At 37.1% G+C, this 14,555-nt stretch overlaps 2 protein-coding genes across 2 annotated transcripts in view; one reads left to right on the top strand and one right to left on the bottom strand.

The window, feature by feature from the left end:
* The window catches only part of XRN2 (5'-3' exoribonuclease 2), a 188,747-nt gene extending 186,491 nt beyond the window's left edge, over nt 1-2,256 (top strand). The window contains exons 29-30 of the mRNA XM_063918183.1: nt 1,009-1,117; nt 1,652-2,256. Coding sequence (XP_063774253.1) covers nt 1,009-1,117; nt 1,652-1,714 — 172 coding nt within the window. The 3' untranslated portion in view covers nt 1,715-2,256. The remainder of the gene's footprint in view (nt 1-1,008; nt 1,118-1,651) is intronic.
* A 7,024-nt stretch (nt 2,257-9,280) lies between these two features.
* On the bottom strand, nt 9,281-11,676 carry NKX2-4 (NK2 homeobox 4). The gene is made up of 2 exons (XM_063918185.1): nt 11,194-11,676; nt 9,281-10,956 (listed from the first exon to the last, which is right to left on the bottom strand). Exons 1-2 carry the CDS (start codon nt 11,558-11,560, stop codon nt 10,295-10,297), a joined length of 1,029 nt encoding a protein of 342 aa, XP_063774255.1. The 5' UTR covers nt 11,561-11,676; the 3' UTR covers nt 9,281-10,294.
* Between the last annotated feature and the right edge of the window lie 2,879 nt (nt 11,677-14,555).

The raw sequence follows: 14,555 nt of genomic DNA on the forward strand, positions 1-14,555 counted from the left end.
AGAAGTTTGTAAAGTTCGCTACTTGTATCCATTGAAAAAGTTCTAATGAACGGTTTAATCTGCAACCCGGAAAAGTGTAACTCATGTGGTCGCAGCTTGTGCTTTATTTTTTGGTTCTCTCCCGAAGGATATACAGTAATGCAGCCTAGCTAAAATTCTGTGGTGTGTGTGTGTGTGTGTGTGCAGAATTGTTATGACTGCTAGAGTGCCTGTGGTAATTCTCTAGGTAGATTGGCATCTTGACTCTCGTTATCCAAGATTGGATAGATAAAGCTTTGTTGCAGCACTGATATGTAGCTGTTGTCTCATGCTGTACGTGGACCTACACCTGTACACTTAATTTTTCTGCATAGTACACGCTTCAAAGTTCATCTTTGCCAAGGGTCTTTGAATTGGTTCGCTACATCGAGGCAATTAAGACATTTGTGGCTGCTAGTAATATGGGGCGCCAATCTAATCATAATAGATGTTTGAATTTGTGTTCCCATATAAACTGTATACCAAATGTCAGTCTCTGCCAATTAGTGCTGATGTTGCTAGGTCACGGCGGTCAATTGAAAACCACATCAATAGAACTTGGAAAGGTTTCTTTTCTCGATCAGACCTTGTGACATTACACAGAATAATGGATGGGGAAAAAAACTGACAAGGCCCCTACCCTAGGTTCAGACTTCTTTGCTGTAAGAATTCATTTGCAATCTGCAATTAACTCAAAGAATGGTGAGCCTTAGAGGGCCTGGACTTGCAGAAAATAAAGCAGTCTCCTGTTTTGCTTATGTTTACCCTTTGGATAATGTACTTTGACTTGGAAACCTTGTGTATGGGGTGTGTTGCCTTCTAAAGTTAATGTTTCACTTTTTTTGTTTTTATTACATTTTTATTCCGTTCGCGTTTTTCAGATGTGTACTTTTTTTAGAATTGTATTACTGGAAAAATGCTGATTTTTCTTTCGTGCAAAGTTGTTAAAATGAAATGTGCAGAGGAATGATGAGGCTATGTTTTGTGCAGAAATTATGGACAGATGCAAAACCCAATCCAGCCATATATGAATCAGCAAGTTGGACACAGAGGACCAAGTAACTACTATCAACAACCCAGTGGAGATAGGAATAGATCGGTAAATATAGATCTATGTATAAAACAGAGCAATTCAGAGAGATGATAAATATACACATTCCTCAGAAATCCTAAATTTCCTTTGTATTTTATTTATACTGTGGGCCATCTGGAAATATTCTAGATCTGCAGAAAATATTTCCTTTCATTGTTTAGTATTGGGTTTTTGAAGTAATAGATTGTGTAGCTGAATTTTTATTGTTGAGAAGGAAAGGGATTGGCCAAGCTATAATTGTTCTATAGGCAAAACAATCTTACCACCAGTGTACAATTTTTTTAATTTTGTTTTTGTTTTTTCTTTCGCCACCCACCCGCAGCTTTATTTTTTGTGATAACGAAGATATGGGCATGTCGGACAAATCTCCCTTTCTTTATACCATGTTTATTTATGGCCTGAGTGTACTTTAACTTCTGTTTCGTTTTGCCCTTTTGCCTTTGTTGTAAAGTATTGTTGGGATTCTGTTAGACTGAATGAAGCGATTTGCTATTGTACATTCTAATCCAGTAAACAAACTCTTAATTTTGTGTTTTACAGGCCTACAACCAAGGAAGAAATTATCAAAAGCCACCTAACTCTGGAAGATACAACTGGAATTAAGTTTTAGGGGGATGGGGGCTGCAACTCCCTGTTTGTTTTTTAAAGTAAATTTATGCCGGTAGACCTGTTTTAATACAGAGCATTACTTTTTAAAAATAAATCAAAAACTAAGTAAGATATTGTCCCTGTCATCTGCATTCATTAGTGTGTAAAATGTGTTTTTTATTTTGTGCAAGTAGAATGTATTTGATATTTGTATCATATTATAGTAACATTATATTTAGTTACTTATTTGATGCCTTTTTAAAGAATAAAATGGCATTTGTTAGTGACTACTTGTGCCACGTACTATTATGAAGTGTCTGCACAGCAGGAAATAATTAACATTTGGTCCCCATCCTCTTCTATGCTCAGTCAGGCGAAGGCAGAAGTGATGAAGATCAGACATATCTGTTTCGGCAGGAAGAGATCTTTTTTGTATTTTATGATCGTCTTGAGTTTTTTTTGTTTTATATGATGAAACTTTTTATTTTGACAGGTGTTAATGTCTCTTATACTTTGTTTCCTTCTGGAATTATTTTATAAAGAGATCTGAAAACTTATGATGTTGTGACTTTCCTTTTTTTTTTTTTTAAAGGCAAGTAATTTGTAACTGTAATAAAGGTGTCTGCATAGCCAAAGCATTAAAGAGTTTGCGTTGATGGGATAATTTTAAAATTATTATAAGACTGTCCAAGGTTGTCTCTTATAACTTGATGGCTATATCCATGACTGTCCAGAAATGTCATCGCCAGCACTGTTGGGGAAGGGTGGTGTGGGGGGATAAAAAGGTCCAGTATTGATATCAATAAACCTAATCAATCTTTAACCAAATGGCAATATGAGCGACTGAAACCCATTTCTGATTATTTTATTTAGTTTTTTTGTTTTGTTTTTAAATTGATGCTATTAGGCAGTTGGTGGTTTTGTGTACCTGCACCCAGAGAGGTGCTGGTGCTTGCCTAAGTTACAAGTTGATAAATTCATGATTGCTTTCACACTCTGCACAAATTATTTGTGAAATTTTACTTCACTCCTTGTTTCTGGTATTGGTTATAAGAATTTTTACAATTATTCCAAAATAGAAAGGTGCTGGAACTTTGTAGGATGAGCGCCCCCAGAACATAAACTCTAAAGTTACGCAACTTTTTTTTTACTTTTTTTTCTTTTTTACTTTAATATAGTAAGTAACATGTTAACCCTTCCAGACATGCCAGTGCTATATCTAAAACACATTTTGGGAGGGGATGGCAAACAATGGGAGAAATTCAGATTTTAATTGAGTAGGGCCCTGTATTACCTTCCATGGGTACAAATACAGGTTGAGTATCCCATATCCAAATATTTTGAAATACGGAATTTTGAGTGAGAGAGAGTGAACACTTTGTTTTCTGATGGCTTAATGTACACAAACTGTTTAATACACAAAGTTATTAAAAATATTGGCTAAAATGACCTTCAGGCTGTGTATAAGGTGTATATAATACATAAATGCATTCTGTGTTTAGACTTGGGTCCCATCACCACGATATCTCATTATGGTATGCAATTATTATAAAATACGGAAAAATCTGATATCCAAAATACTTCTGGTCCCAAGCATTTTGGATATGGGATACTCAACCTGTACTTCTAAATTGGTACTTGCTATATCCATATACCCTTTAAAGTAGGTGTGAAAATGAAATTGAACAAGCTTAAAGGTTTGCTTTTACAAAAGATGAATGTGTGCCAATGAATATTGAGTAAAATATATATATATATATATATTTTTTTGTTTAGTAAAGGAAAGTAAATAACTTCACACTATTAATAAAGACCATTTTAATTTCTACAATGCTGGTGTTTTCCTTTCAAAAAATTATATTTAAGCTTGCAAGATTTAATTGATTTGTCTGTTGGGATATTACTTCCTGTCCAGTTCTTTCTTTTTCTCATGGCTCTGTGGTTCTTTGCTTGAATCCCAAGTGTCTGAAGGCAATTGTTCTGGGAGCACAGAGGAGAGGGGTACTCAATAGAGGATATGTTGCCTCCCCAGCAATCTGGGAGCTCCAGAAAGTGACTTGGGGACCCGTAGGTTATGCATCTCTCACATAGGGTTAGGGTTTCTTAACCGCTGAGGGGCCCATAACATTTCTCCATTTCAATTTGGTTGTACGACTTTGCTTTAATGCACAGCTGCCTACAAAGTAAATTTATTGATTAACACTCCCAGCTTAAAACTAACTAAAACTAATTAAACCATTATCAAGACTTTTATTTATAAACTGTTGGGATGGTATACTACAAAATTAGCATTGTGTACTTACGTTGCAAAATATTTAAAAAAGGGTCTAGCATGGATCTTTCCATACTACACTGCACGGAAACCACCCAGCTGTTTCTTTCAGAGTAATGTTGTTGGGCATAGAGGCTTCTTGATTTGTAGGTTCTGTGCCTTTACATTTGAATATATAATATATATAGATGTAGTGTATGTTACTGACCTAGGAATAGTCGTTAAGAACTATTTCAAATTTTTGTTCTATATTAAAATATCTAATAGTAAAGCTAGGTACAGTTCCCTACTGCTTTCTGATGATATTTAAAATGTTTATATCCACTTAAGTGTTTCTCCAACTCTGAGTTACATAATATCAGATGGCATTAATTCCCATTCACTTCAATACAACCTAACAAAAATATCTGGCAAAGCTTTGTGCTGATTATAATTTTAAATGTATTTTTACCTATGCCCTGGGCGATGTTCTATTTTAAAGACCTGTATATATTGTGAGCCAAATTATTTGTAAGCATTTTGCAACTTTTATTCCCCATTTTCTTAGCTAAACCCTAATAATTTCTAAGATATCAAATATGAAGTGCCATTGTCTTGCTGTAGAAAGTTTAAATGTCCACTAACTACTTGCAAATATGTTAATACTTTTGGGTGATATATATATATATATATATATATATAATATATATATATTTATTTTGTGAACTGGCCGCATCACTAGTATGTTAATTGGAGTTCAGTAATCCACTGACACTTGTGAACCTTCTATATTTGCTGCAGTCAAGGGCACACAGCAGTTTTCTAATTGTGAATATATGCATTTTCATTCTGCTTCGGTTTTTATTTACGGTTTTATTTTTCCATTCTTTAAGTTCTATATTTTCAGTGCTATATGTAGTTAATGGGCATATTTCATGACAGTGCGTTACTACTACAATAGTCTAATTGGGGTGGCAGAGGTTACACTGAAAGGAAAGACTCATTACCTTGTAGGGCAGGCCTGTACAACCTGTGGCTCTCCAGCTGTTGTGAAACTACAAGTCCCAGAATGCCCTGCCATAGTTTTGTTACTAGGGAATGCTAAAACTGTCGCAGGGCATGCTGGGATGTGTAGTTTCACTAAAGCTGGAGAGCCACAGGTTGGCCAGACCTGATGTAGGGGGGAATGTGGACAAATTTAATGGCACATTCAGAAAATCCTAAAATGTAATATCTTGTATGCAATATGGCGATGTACACAATATCTACAATGCCAATGTGCCCCCCAGTTGACCAACAAAAAGCTGAAAAACAGTGACAAAGACATTAAGAAATGAACCATTTACCTAGAGACCAACAGGAATACATTAAAGTATTTTCTATATTTATCCAGTAATACAGTGCTCCATGTGCTGGACATCAGTGTGAACATCCTGCATCCTGACTGGTTAAATATGCTTATGCATTGAAGCAAAAATGTGCGTTCTGCCGTCATTCAGCTTTAAACTCAAGACAGTATTTACAGTATATGTTAACTAGGCACTAGCCTGAGATGATTATAACAGTGGTTTTATTTTGAACTCATGCCTTTTCCTGTTTGTAGTGAAAATTTATATTTGTACCTTAACAATCTGGGATGTATCCTTTTCACCCAGGTTATACAGTACCTGCATCTGAACGTTCTCATTTAATAAACAGACAATCTACCAATTACTTATTTCTCCATTCTATTGGAGTTCTATGAGGGTGGGAGCAATACACACTACTGAAGACTGCTACAACACTAGATGTTTATATATGTTTATAGATGTCTATGGATGTTTGTTTTTAAAGTCTATTACATGGGTTCAAGTAGAAATGAGTTTCTTAATGTAGCCCAGTGGTTCCCCAAACTGTGTGCCTAGGCACCCTGGGGTCCCTCGGGACAATTTGTAGGGGTGCCTTGGATTGGTGGTCCAAGACCAATTAAAATTTATTTATGGTGAATTTAATAGGCAAAATAAGTGCTGGTGGCTGTCGATCATAAAACGTGGACAAACAGAAGCAAATCCTGTCCCTCACCATACAGTTGAACTTATGGATGACATATAAACACAATTTACTTATTGAGAAATTTAAAAAGAAATATTAAATTAAGAAGTTTTTGTCTCGGAGGTGCCATGAAAAAAATTCTGATGCTCTAGGGCGCCGTGAATCCAAAAAGTTTGAACCACTGATGTAGTCTTATGGGCCCTACACACTGTGATTTTAGTGAAAGATATGAACGACCTCGTTCTTTAATAAACGAGATACCATTCATATCTTTCAGTGTGGAGATACCAGCGATGAACGATGTGCGGCCCCGTGCTAGTCTGGTGCCCCGTCCCCTGTGCATACAGGCCAATATGGATGATCTCGTCCATATTTGCATGCACTTTTATGGAGCCGGGTGATGGGGGGGGAGTGAAGAAACTTCACTGCCCCCACCCCCCGCCGCCTGCGGTTCGCCGTCGGGCAGCTCGGCACGTGTGTAGGGCCCATTTGGCATTGCATTGTTGTTCTATAATCGCCTGTCTTGTACATAAATTGTACAAGATAAATAGAAAAGAAAAGGTTATATATCCTAAATATGTCAACATATCCTATTAGGGGTGTGCAAGGTCAGGTGCCAAACTGTTGAGATACAGGATATCTTATGGGTCGCCCCATACTAGAAAACATGCACAGAAGAACATGCTTTTGTGTTAAATTGCTTTTTTAGTATATATTATGTTCCTATAATCGATGTCCTACATTTAAGATTATACTGTATTGTTTAACTTGCAAGGGAAATATTACAAACGAGCAACACATGCTTTTTAATTACTCACTATTTTCATGTACAATAGTTAAAGGAGTTAATTTACTTTACTTGACCTCCCATCCACGCACCCGCTTCCGTGGTGCTAACACCATTGTTAGCAGAAATTAATTGGGATTCACACATCTACTGATGAAAACCGATGGTCAGGGTTATAAGAGCAAAAATAGTTTTACTTAACTAAAAACGTATCTAGTTACCATTGCCTTTCCGAATAGTCGTATAGATAAGATTCCGGCTTTTACAGATCTCCTTTATGTAGCAGAGGCCAGCAATTAAATCCACTGGGTCGAATCTGTCCTACAGAAAGAGATGAAGCGCCGGGATCTGCACAATAGAGCAAATTTTATATAGGGATTTAAAAGCTTTGCAACTTTATCATAGAAAAGTGTCTAACTTAAAACGAAACTGAAAAGGTTTTTATTTTGTCATTGTGCTACTTTTTTGTGAAATTTTGTTAGCGATTATTATATTCATGCAATTAAAATTGCTTGCATTGTATTGAAATCCTCTTGCTATAATAAAAGATATACACAATATATCTCCCACCTGCAATTGTGTAAATTCCTGGGTCTTTTATTGTTAATGATTTATAATTAGCATTATATATATATATATATATATATATATATATATATATTTTTTTTTTTTCTCTTTGAAGCCGATGGATATGAAAGGGAGTAGCGTCAAAATGTCTTTCTGGAAGATGACCTCTTCCAAAATGTATGGCAAGGGACCTCAAGCTCGTCCCTCACGGCGACATTAATAACGATTAGTGTAGTTATGCCTCCCCGAGAAGGAAAAAAACACAGTACATTGGTGCTCAAGCTCTGTCCCCAGGATCACGAGCAGTGCATGTTTTCCACCTAGCAAGTGGTCAGGTGTGTTTATTAGTCACTGACATTTTAAATGATACTCGGGTGGAGCCAATTATTTCAGAGGATCCCTGGGAAACCTGAACGGTTTGGGGTCCTGAACAACAAGTTGGAGAATCTATAGCATAGTGCAGAGGTTCCCAAACGCGGTCCTCAAGGCACCCCAACAGTCCAGGATTTAGGTATATTCATGGCTCAACACAGATGGTTAAATCAAATTGACTTAGGTGCTAATGAAGTCACCTGTGGCCAAGCATGGATACATTTAAAACCTGGACCGTTGAGGTGCCTTGAGAACTGCGTTTGGGAACCTTTGGCATAGTGCTATGCTGTTCCCAAATAACTAGAAATGTGTGCACAAATCTGGACTGTAGAGACCCACCCCTCTTACAGTGTGTCTTGCACCGACGTAATCCATGTGTGTCATTTTCAATGTACTTGTTGCACAAATATCAGAAACGCACAACGGACATTTTCTTTTAGATTATAATCATCCCTGTTTATTTAGAGCTATTTAATACATAACATCTATAAATACCTACATTTTAATTATTTTTTTAATGAAAATGTTGGAAGAGTAGATACCTGCCCCGTTCCCCATCCTTTTGTGTGGCGGCTACATTATTTGTTTAATTAAGACACAAACCATTAACAATGGTGTCCCCCGGTAGTCTGGAAGTTGTAATATCTCCGGACTCGTTTTATTATTGGAGGCTGTGAGATGCGGCTGAACTTTAGGTCTGCTTTTGTCCTGCTTGGGCCAAGTGCCCCTTTTGGACTGTTCTATGTAGGGACTCTTATCCCCCTCTTCAGTTAATGAGGTTCACCTAGTCTGCACATTCGTATTCTTATTACAGATCTGCAGAGCAAAGCTTGTGGACATATCTCTGATGAAAAGCAACAAAGAACCGTTAATTCAATGCCCCCCACACAACTTTTACATTCTCACAGAAATGTCCTTACCAGAGATTAACACCCCTTTCCTCGCTAGGTGCACCTGCTGTATGCACAGCTCCCAGATACTGGATGGGTTAATGATCAACCAAACTTGCGATCATCCTTCATCTCACTCCCGCTTCCCAATAGACATTGATACATAAGATGCAACAATATGATCGAAAAGTAATCAAACACAACTTTATTTTATATGCTGATACATTGCTGGGAAGGTAGACACCTGAACACCATAAACAAATCTCAGTGTTGAAATTATACATGAAGGTCTATTAGAGTCTAATATTCGCAAAATATGTTCGTGATATGAGTTTGTAACGATTAACTTGTAACTGTGTTAAAACAAAAACCCAAAACACTTAAATTCCAAATTTAAACCACAATAATGTCTTTTAGTTTCATTTTTTTCTTCTTGTCGGATGTTTCTTTTAACTCATTAAAACACAGTTACAATACAGGTGTAAATAGTTTAACAAGACGAAATAAGTTAAAACTTAACTCAGAGTAATGTTATCCATCATTACGTGTCAATTACGTCATCAAAATGAATGAGAATCGGTAGACCAGTGCTGTGCAATTTCTTAAAGTTAGTCTGTTTTATTATCAATTAAATTAAACTTTAGTTGAAATAATTACAACTGATTGTTGAGCTAGGAAACAGCATATCAAACATTTACAAAAATAATACCAAGCAATTAATATAATTAAAAACAAAATGCATAAGTGGCAAATAAATACGCAACTGAGTAACGGTGCAAAGACACAATATAGTGAAATTGTTGATTATTAATGGAAGTTCACTTTTTTGTTTTGTCAAAGCAAATAAGTAGAAACCAATATTATGTCACCCGAGTTAGCGAACAAGATTTATTTTTATTAATAGGATTCAGTCGTGAAATAAAATTTTGTTTGGCTAATGTATGATATATTTTACCAATTATTTTAAAAATTAAACTTTATTATGTTATTATTCGTGATTTTTTTTTTATTTCTCGCTTTTGAATGTGTGATGCTGGACATTAATTAGGTAAAATACTCCAATATAAAATAAACGAAAAATGTAAAATACTTACCATAGCAGCTAGTTAAGGATTTTCTAAACGATTACTCCAGGTGTAATATTTCATTGAGGACATACCACCCATAAATAATAACAAGAAAAAAAAAGCTTCTATAAAATACTGCAAAGAGTAGATGCCTATAAAATACTATCATTGAAAACGTTCATTATTAAACACATAACAGCCTGAGCAGTCTTTACTTTGCTTTTTAGTTGTCAGTCTTTTATGTACTGAGTACAGTCTGTAAAATATTGTCACGCTGTTATTTTGTTTGTTTTGTGAGATCTGTTTATCTCTCAATAGGAAAAATATATAACACTGGGGTTTTTGTTGTCTTTTATGTTTGTTCTTTTTAATCATACAAAAATGATTTGATTGTCATTTCTTGCTATTGTTAGGCTTCATTGCAACATCGAATAAGTCTGCAGGTGACCACGGGCACATGTCAAACGGAGATGTCCTGCTTCATTTATTACAGTACTGTTGTCAGTTTTGTTTTGCAGTCAGAAGAACAAAAACATCATAAGAGGTCAGTTATTGAGCCCCCAGAGGGGCTGTCCAGTCCAACTGTAGCTCTTGACCTGTACTTGAATCCTGATCTGCCAGGTTTTTGCCTTACCACGTTCTTCCATAGAGCATGCTAGGGTTGACCATGCCATTGCTGTAGTCTACGGTTGCGTTGTCCATCTGTGCCATGTTGGCCACTTGGTTATGGAGGGACTGAGCACTAGGGGACATTTCTTCCAAGTCTGAAGCTTGATTTAAAGAGTTAACTTGTTGGTTCTGGTGCTGGTGGACAGCGTTGTTAGAAGACGACAATATACCATTGGAGCTATTCTGCTGTTGGGATACTTGACTAGTTGTTGAGGTATTGGAACTATTCTGGCAGGGCTTCCCGTCCTTTACTAGCACCGGCACAGCCACACGGCGGGGGGACTGCTGCTGGCACAGGTTACTTTCTTGCTGGAGCTGCTGAGTGACTTTGTCCTTTGCTTGTCTCTTCATCTTGTACCTGTGATTCTGGAACCAAATCTTCACTTGAGTAGGGGTGAGGTGGATCATGCTTGCCAGGTGCTCCCTCTCAGGGGCTGAGAGATACTTCTGTTGCTTGAACCTCCTCTCCAGCTCATACACTTGCGCCTGAGAGAAGAGGACTCTTCTCTTCCTCCTAGGTGCTGCATGGAGAGGGGCCATTGATTTGGCAGCTTCTGCTATACCTTGCAGAGTCCCCATTCCGGCCATGTTCATACCCGCAGACGGTCCCATAAATCTAGAAACTGATATATATGGGGTTAGCTTGGTGACACTTAGGGTTTTCATCCAACACTTCAGTTGACCTAACTTAAAAGTTAGGTCCTATTAAAGCACTCTATCTAGCTAAAGACGGACGGATACACATGAATATTCTAGGCGCACCAAATCTAAAGCCAAGTGACTATATAAATAAACAAGATAATGTTCTTTAGAACATACAGCAGGTAATAAAATACATATGGATAGATGGTCATACTTACTTGTTGAATACCTGGGGTCAGGGTTGGCTCCATACCAGCCTGTGGCAGCTGCGCTATTCCTCATGGTATCTTGGTAAGTGGAGATATCTCCCATATTGCTAATGCTTCCATTGCAGTAACCTCCCATTGCGCCATGTGAAAACTGCGAGACACTGTGTGGCATGTGATAGGTGGTGGTCACTGTGGCATTGTGGCCCATGCTGTGCTGTTGCATCCCTGTCTGGGAGACGTGAGTCTGCCTGTAAGCTAGAGAGGTGCCCAGGTTACCACCGTTGTCCATTCCACCAAACTTCTTGTAGGACTCTTCAATGGGACTGAGGATGTCGGTGACTGAAAAAGGTGTAGTATGCTTTGGGCTCAACGACATGGTTCAGCCACCAAGCAGGTAAAAAAGTGGTTATCTGATCAATGTTGTGTAGTGTCAATTCTCTCTCCTTATGGATGTCTACGTAAGAGAGTGTTTGGAGGACGCCTGAGATCCTATTGATCGCCTTACAAAGTAGGCGAGCCCTTAGCTCTCTTATCTCGGGTTTATTTTAGCCTGTAGCCAGGTTTACAACACACACTGGAGTGGGAGGGAATGGGAGGCCTGGGAGGAGCGACATGAAACCATCACACAATTCCCAGTCACACGTTGCAAACATAATTAGTAAGGTTGCTGTTACTTTCCTAATGACGACCATAGTGTAAGCCAGCCACCCATTCCTGGAGGCAGATCTCTGGGTCAGGAATACAAGTAACACTTTCAGCCTCGTCCAGGGATAATCAATGCACATCTGAAGCTCCTGGTAACGGTAAGAAAGATACAGTGTGACATTTACACCTGCAGAAAAAGTGTCTATGGAAAAGCAGGAACCTGGCCACACTTGTGCATCAGAACTTTGGTGCATCCACACAATAATGAGTAGGGGGCCACAGATCAAGTATTCTCTCACTGAACGAAGAGAAAGCGATTGTAAGTATAATTACATGTTATTTATTTAGTTTTTCCAAATATAATTAGGTAACCACTATTAAGATTATTGTGGGGTTTTTTATATATACAGGTAACATTTCTGTAAACATCAAAACAAATAATCACACACTCACATATCCACTATCCATTGACACCTGCACTTCCAGCAACAAGTCGTAATGTTCACTATGCATTGCTGCCAGGATTGCTGTAACCTACCTCCATCCTTCTTCACCAGAAGGGAGAGAATGCGCTCTCTGAATGTAGATTGTGAATTAAAGATTTATCCTCAGTCAGTCAGTGCCTGGGACACATTCCACAAACATCTCAATATGGATTAAAAACCTTTATAAAAATGTTCCTCATATTATTTATTGTTTCCAGAACGCTCAGTTAGATCCTCTATCAGATATTGCGACATTAATTAAAATGCCAACACCTATGCGATGCAAGGAAAACCTAGTGTCCTTGTAACATCTGCAGAACTCGCCACCTCTGTCACCTGGGAAAATGCTAATGAGGAACCTCCAACATAACGCTTATTGTCCTGGGGGTACTTAACTTGGCTATAATAGGTACAGAAAAAGCAGGAATTCTTCTCTGCGTTTTTATAGTTCTCATTCATTTAAAGGAAAATGATAATAATAATATTGGACACATCAGAAAGCTCCCATAATAATAACAATAATAATAATAATAATAATAATAATAATAATAATAATAATATAATATTTCTAACCTAAATCTAATTTTGATAACATCTATCTATCTATCTATCTATCTATCTATCTATCTATCTATCTATCTATCTATCTATCTATCTATCTATCTAATCATTCGAATATAAATATATTTATCTATCTATCATTCTATTTAATCATTCAAATATATATATATATATATATATACATATAAAAAAATTATATTCTAGTCAATAATTAATTTAATCCATCACTTGAAAAGTGCTATCTTTTAAATTATTAAAATTATGTAGTAGATATTAAATATCTAACAGGTCATGTAAAAATCGCAATATACATTTTACCTTTACAATTCTTTCCAATAGTTCCATTCAATATACATTCATCTGGTAATCAAAATGTAAATAATGGTGATACAAAACAAATGCATGATCTTTGATCACAATCAAATTTTTCTATCTTATCTTGTCTATCTATCTATCTATCTATCTATCTATCTATCTATCTATCTATCTATCTATCTATCTATCTATCTATCTATCTAATAATCTACACCATCAATGATAATGAATCTATAAATCGGTATATATCTGCCTTTATAGTACCTGGGTGATCTTGCACTAGGACTGAGAAGAGGACAGCACCAGTGGAAGGTGAGGATGGTTGGTTGGTGAATGGGAAATATATCTTCCAGCTCTCACTATAATGTCAGGTGGAGGAGATCTGTGCGTCTTCTTTGGCATCGTATTAATGATAGTTTATTAGGCTCCATAGCAAGTGATCTGCGTAGATCCAGTTGTGTAAGGTATCTGTTCTGGGAGTTTGTGGGTTCATGCTGAGTGAACGAATGGCTGCTCTATAAAGCACATGGCCAAATATAGCTAATGGGTTCTCATCAGCTAAGAAAGGAGGATTTTTTCCCCTTAGCCATTTAAAACTGGAAATAAAAGGTGTGTGTTTATTTTCATTATTTGTATTTCTGACTGTACATAAGGGGTTCTGTAAATTTGAGTAAGAGGGTCAAAGGATGCTTAGGAGGCCCTGAGTAATACTGAGAGCTACTTTACAGAGTGCCGGTAAGAGAACTCATTGGTTCGACCCATTAAGGTTTTAACCCTTTCCTGGAGAACTCTGCCAAACGGTTCAAGCCGCAGACACTGGAATGGGTCTACTATACAAATCACCTGCAGTGTCAAACATATTTGACTTCAGAAACCATTCTCTCTTTTTTACATATGAAATGTATTTATACTTTGCTTTGTTTATTGAATCCATTCTCATTCTGTGATGGAACACCTTGGCCTGGAACACCTTGGCCTGTGTCTTACACCATTCTTTACGTACAGAATGCAGCTGTTTAGCTGAGATCCCACTGATAGCATCGTGGGGATTATGTAATCTTACTATATATGTCTTCATTTTTCCATTGTGTTACCAATGACGTTGAATAATTGCCTTGAAGCTATACCGGATGCCACATGGCTTAATGATATTCTGTTATGTCACACTACATTATTCAATTTGTATATAATCTAGCCAATACGCACCCATTTACCTGCTGCAAAGACCGACATACAGCAAATAATGTATTGGATCTCTCTCTCTCTCTCTCTCTCTCTCTCTCTCTCTCTCTCTCTCTCATTATTGTACTAATCTAGGCCCTTGTTTGGTTAACTAATGTTCCATTATGATTGACTAACGTGATC

This window comes from Pseudophryne corroboree, chromosome 4 (assembly GCF_028390025.1).
Source record: "Pseudophryne corroboree isolate aPseCor3 chromosome 4, aPseCor3.hap2, whole genome shotgun sequence".
NCBI lineage: Eukaryota > Metazoa > Chordata > Amphibia > Anura > Myobatrachidae > Pseudophryne > Pseudophryne corroboree.

Coding starts and splice junctions, on each gene's coding strand:
- NKX2-4 (XM_063918185.1), bottom strand. CDS start 11,560: ATGTCGTTGAGCCCAAAGCATACTACACCTTTTTCAGTCACCGACATC. Junction 10,957..11,193: donor TGACCCCAGGTATTCAACAA/GTAAGTATGACC, acceptor CATATATATCAG/TTTCTAGATTTATGGGACCG.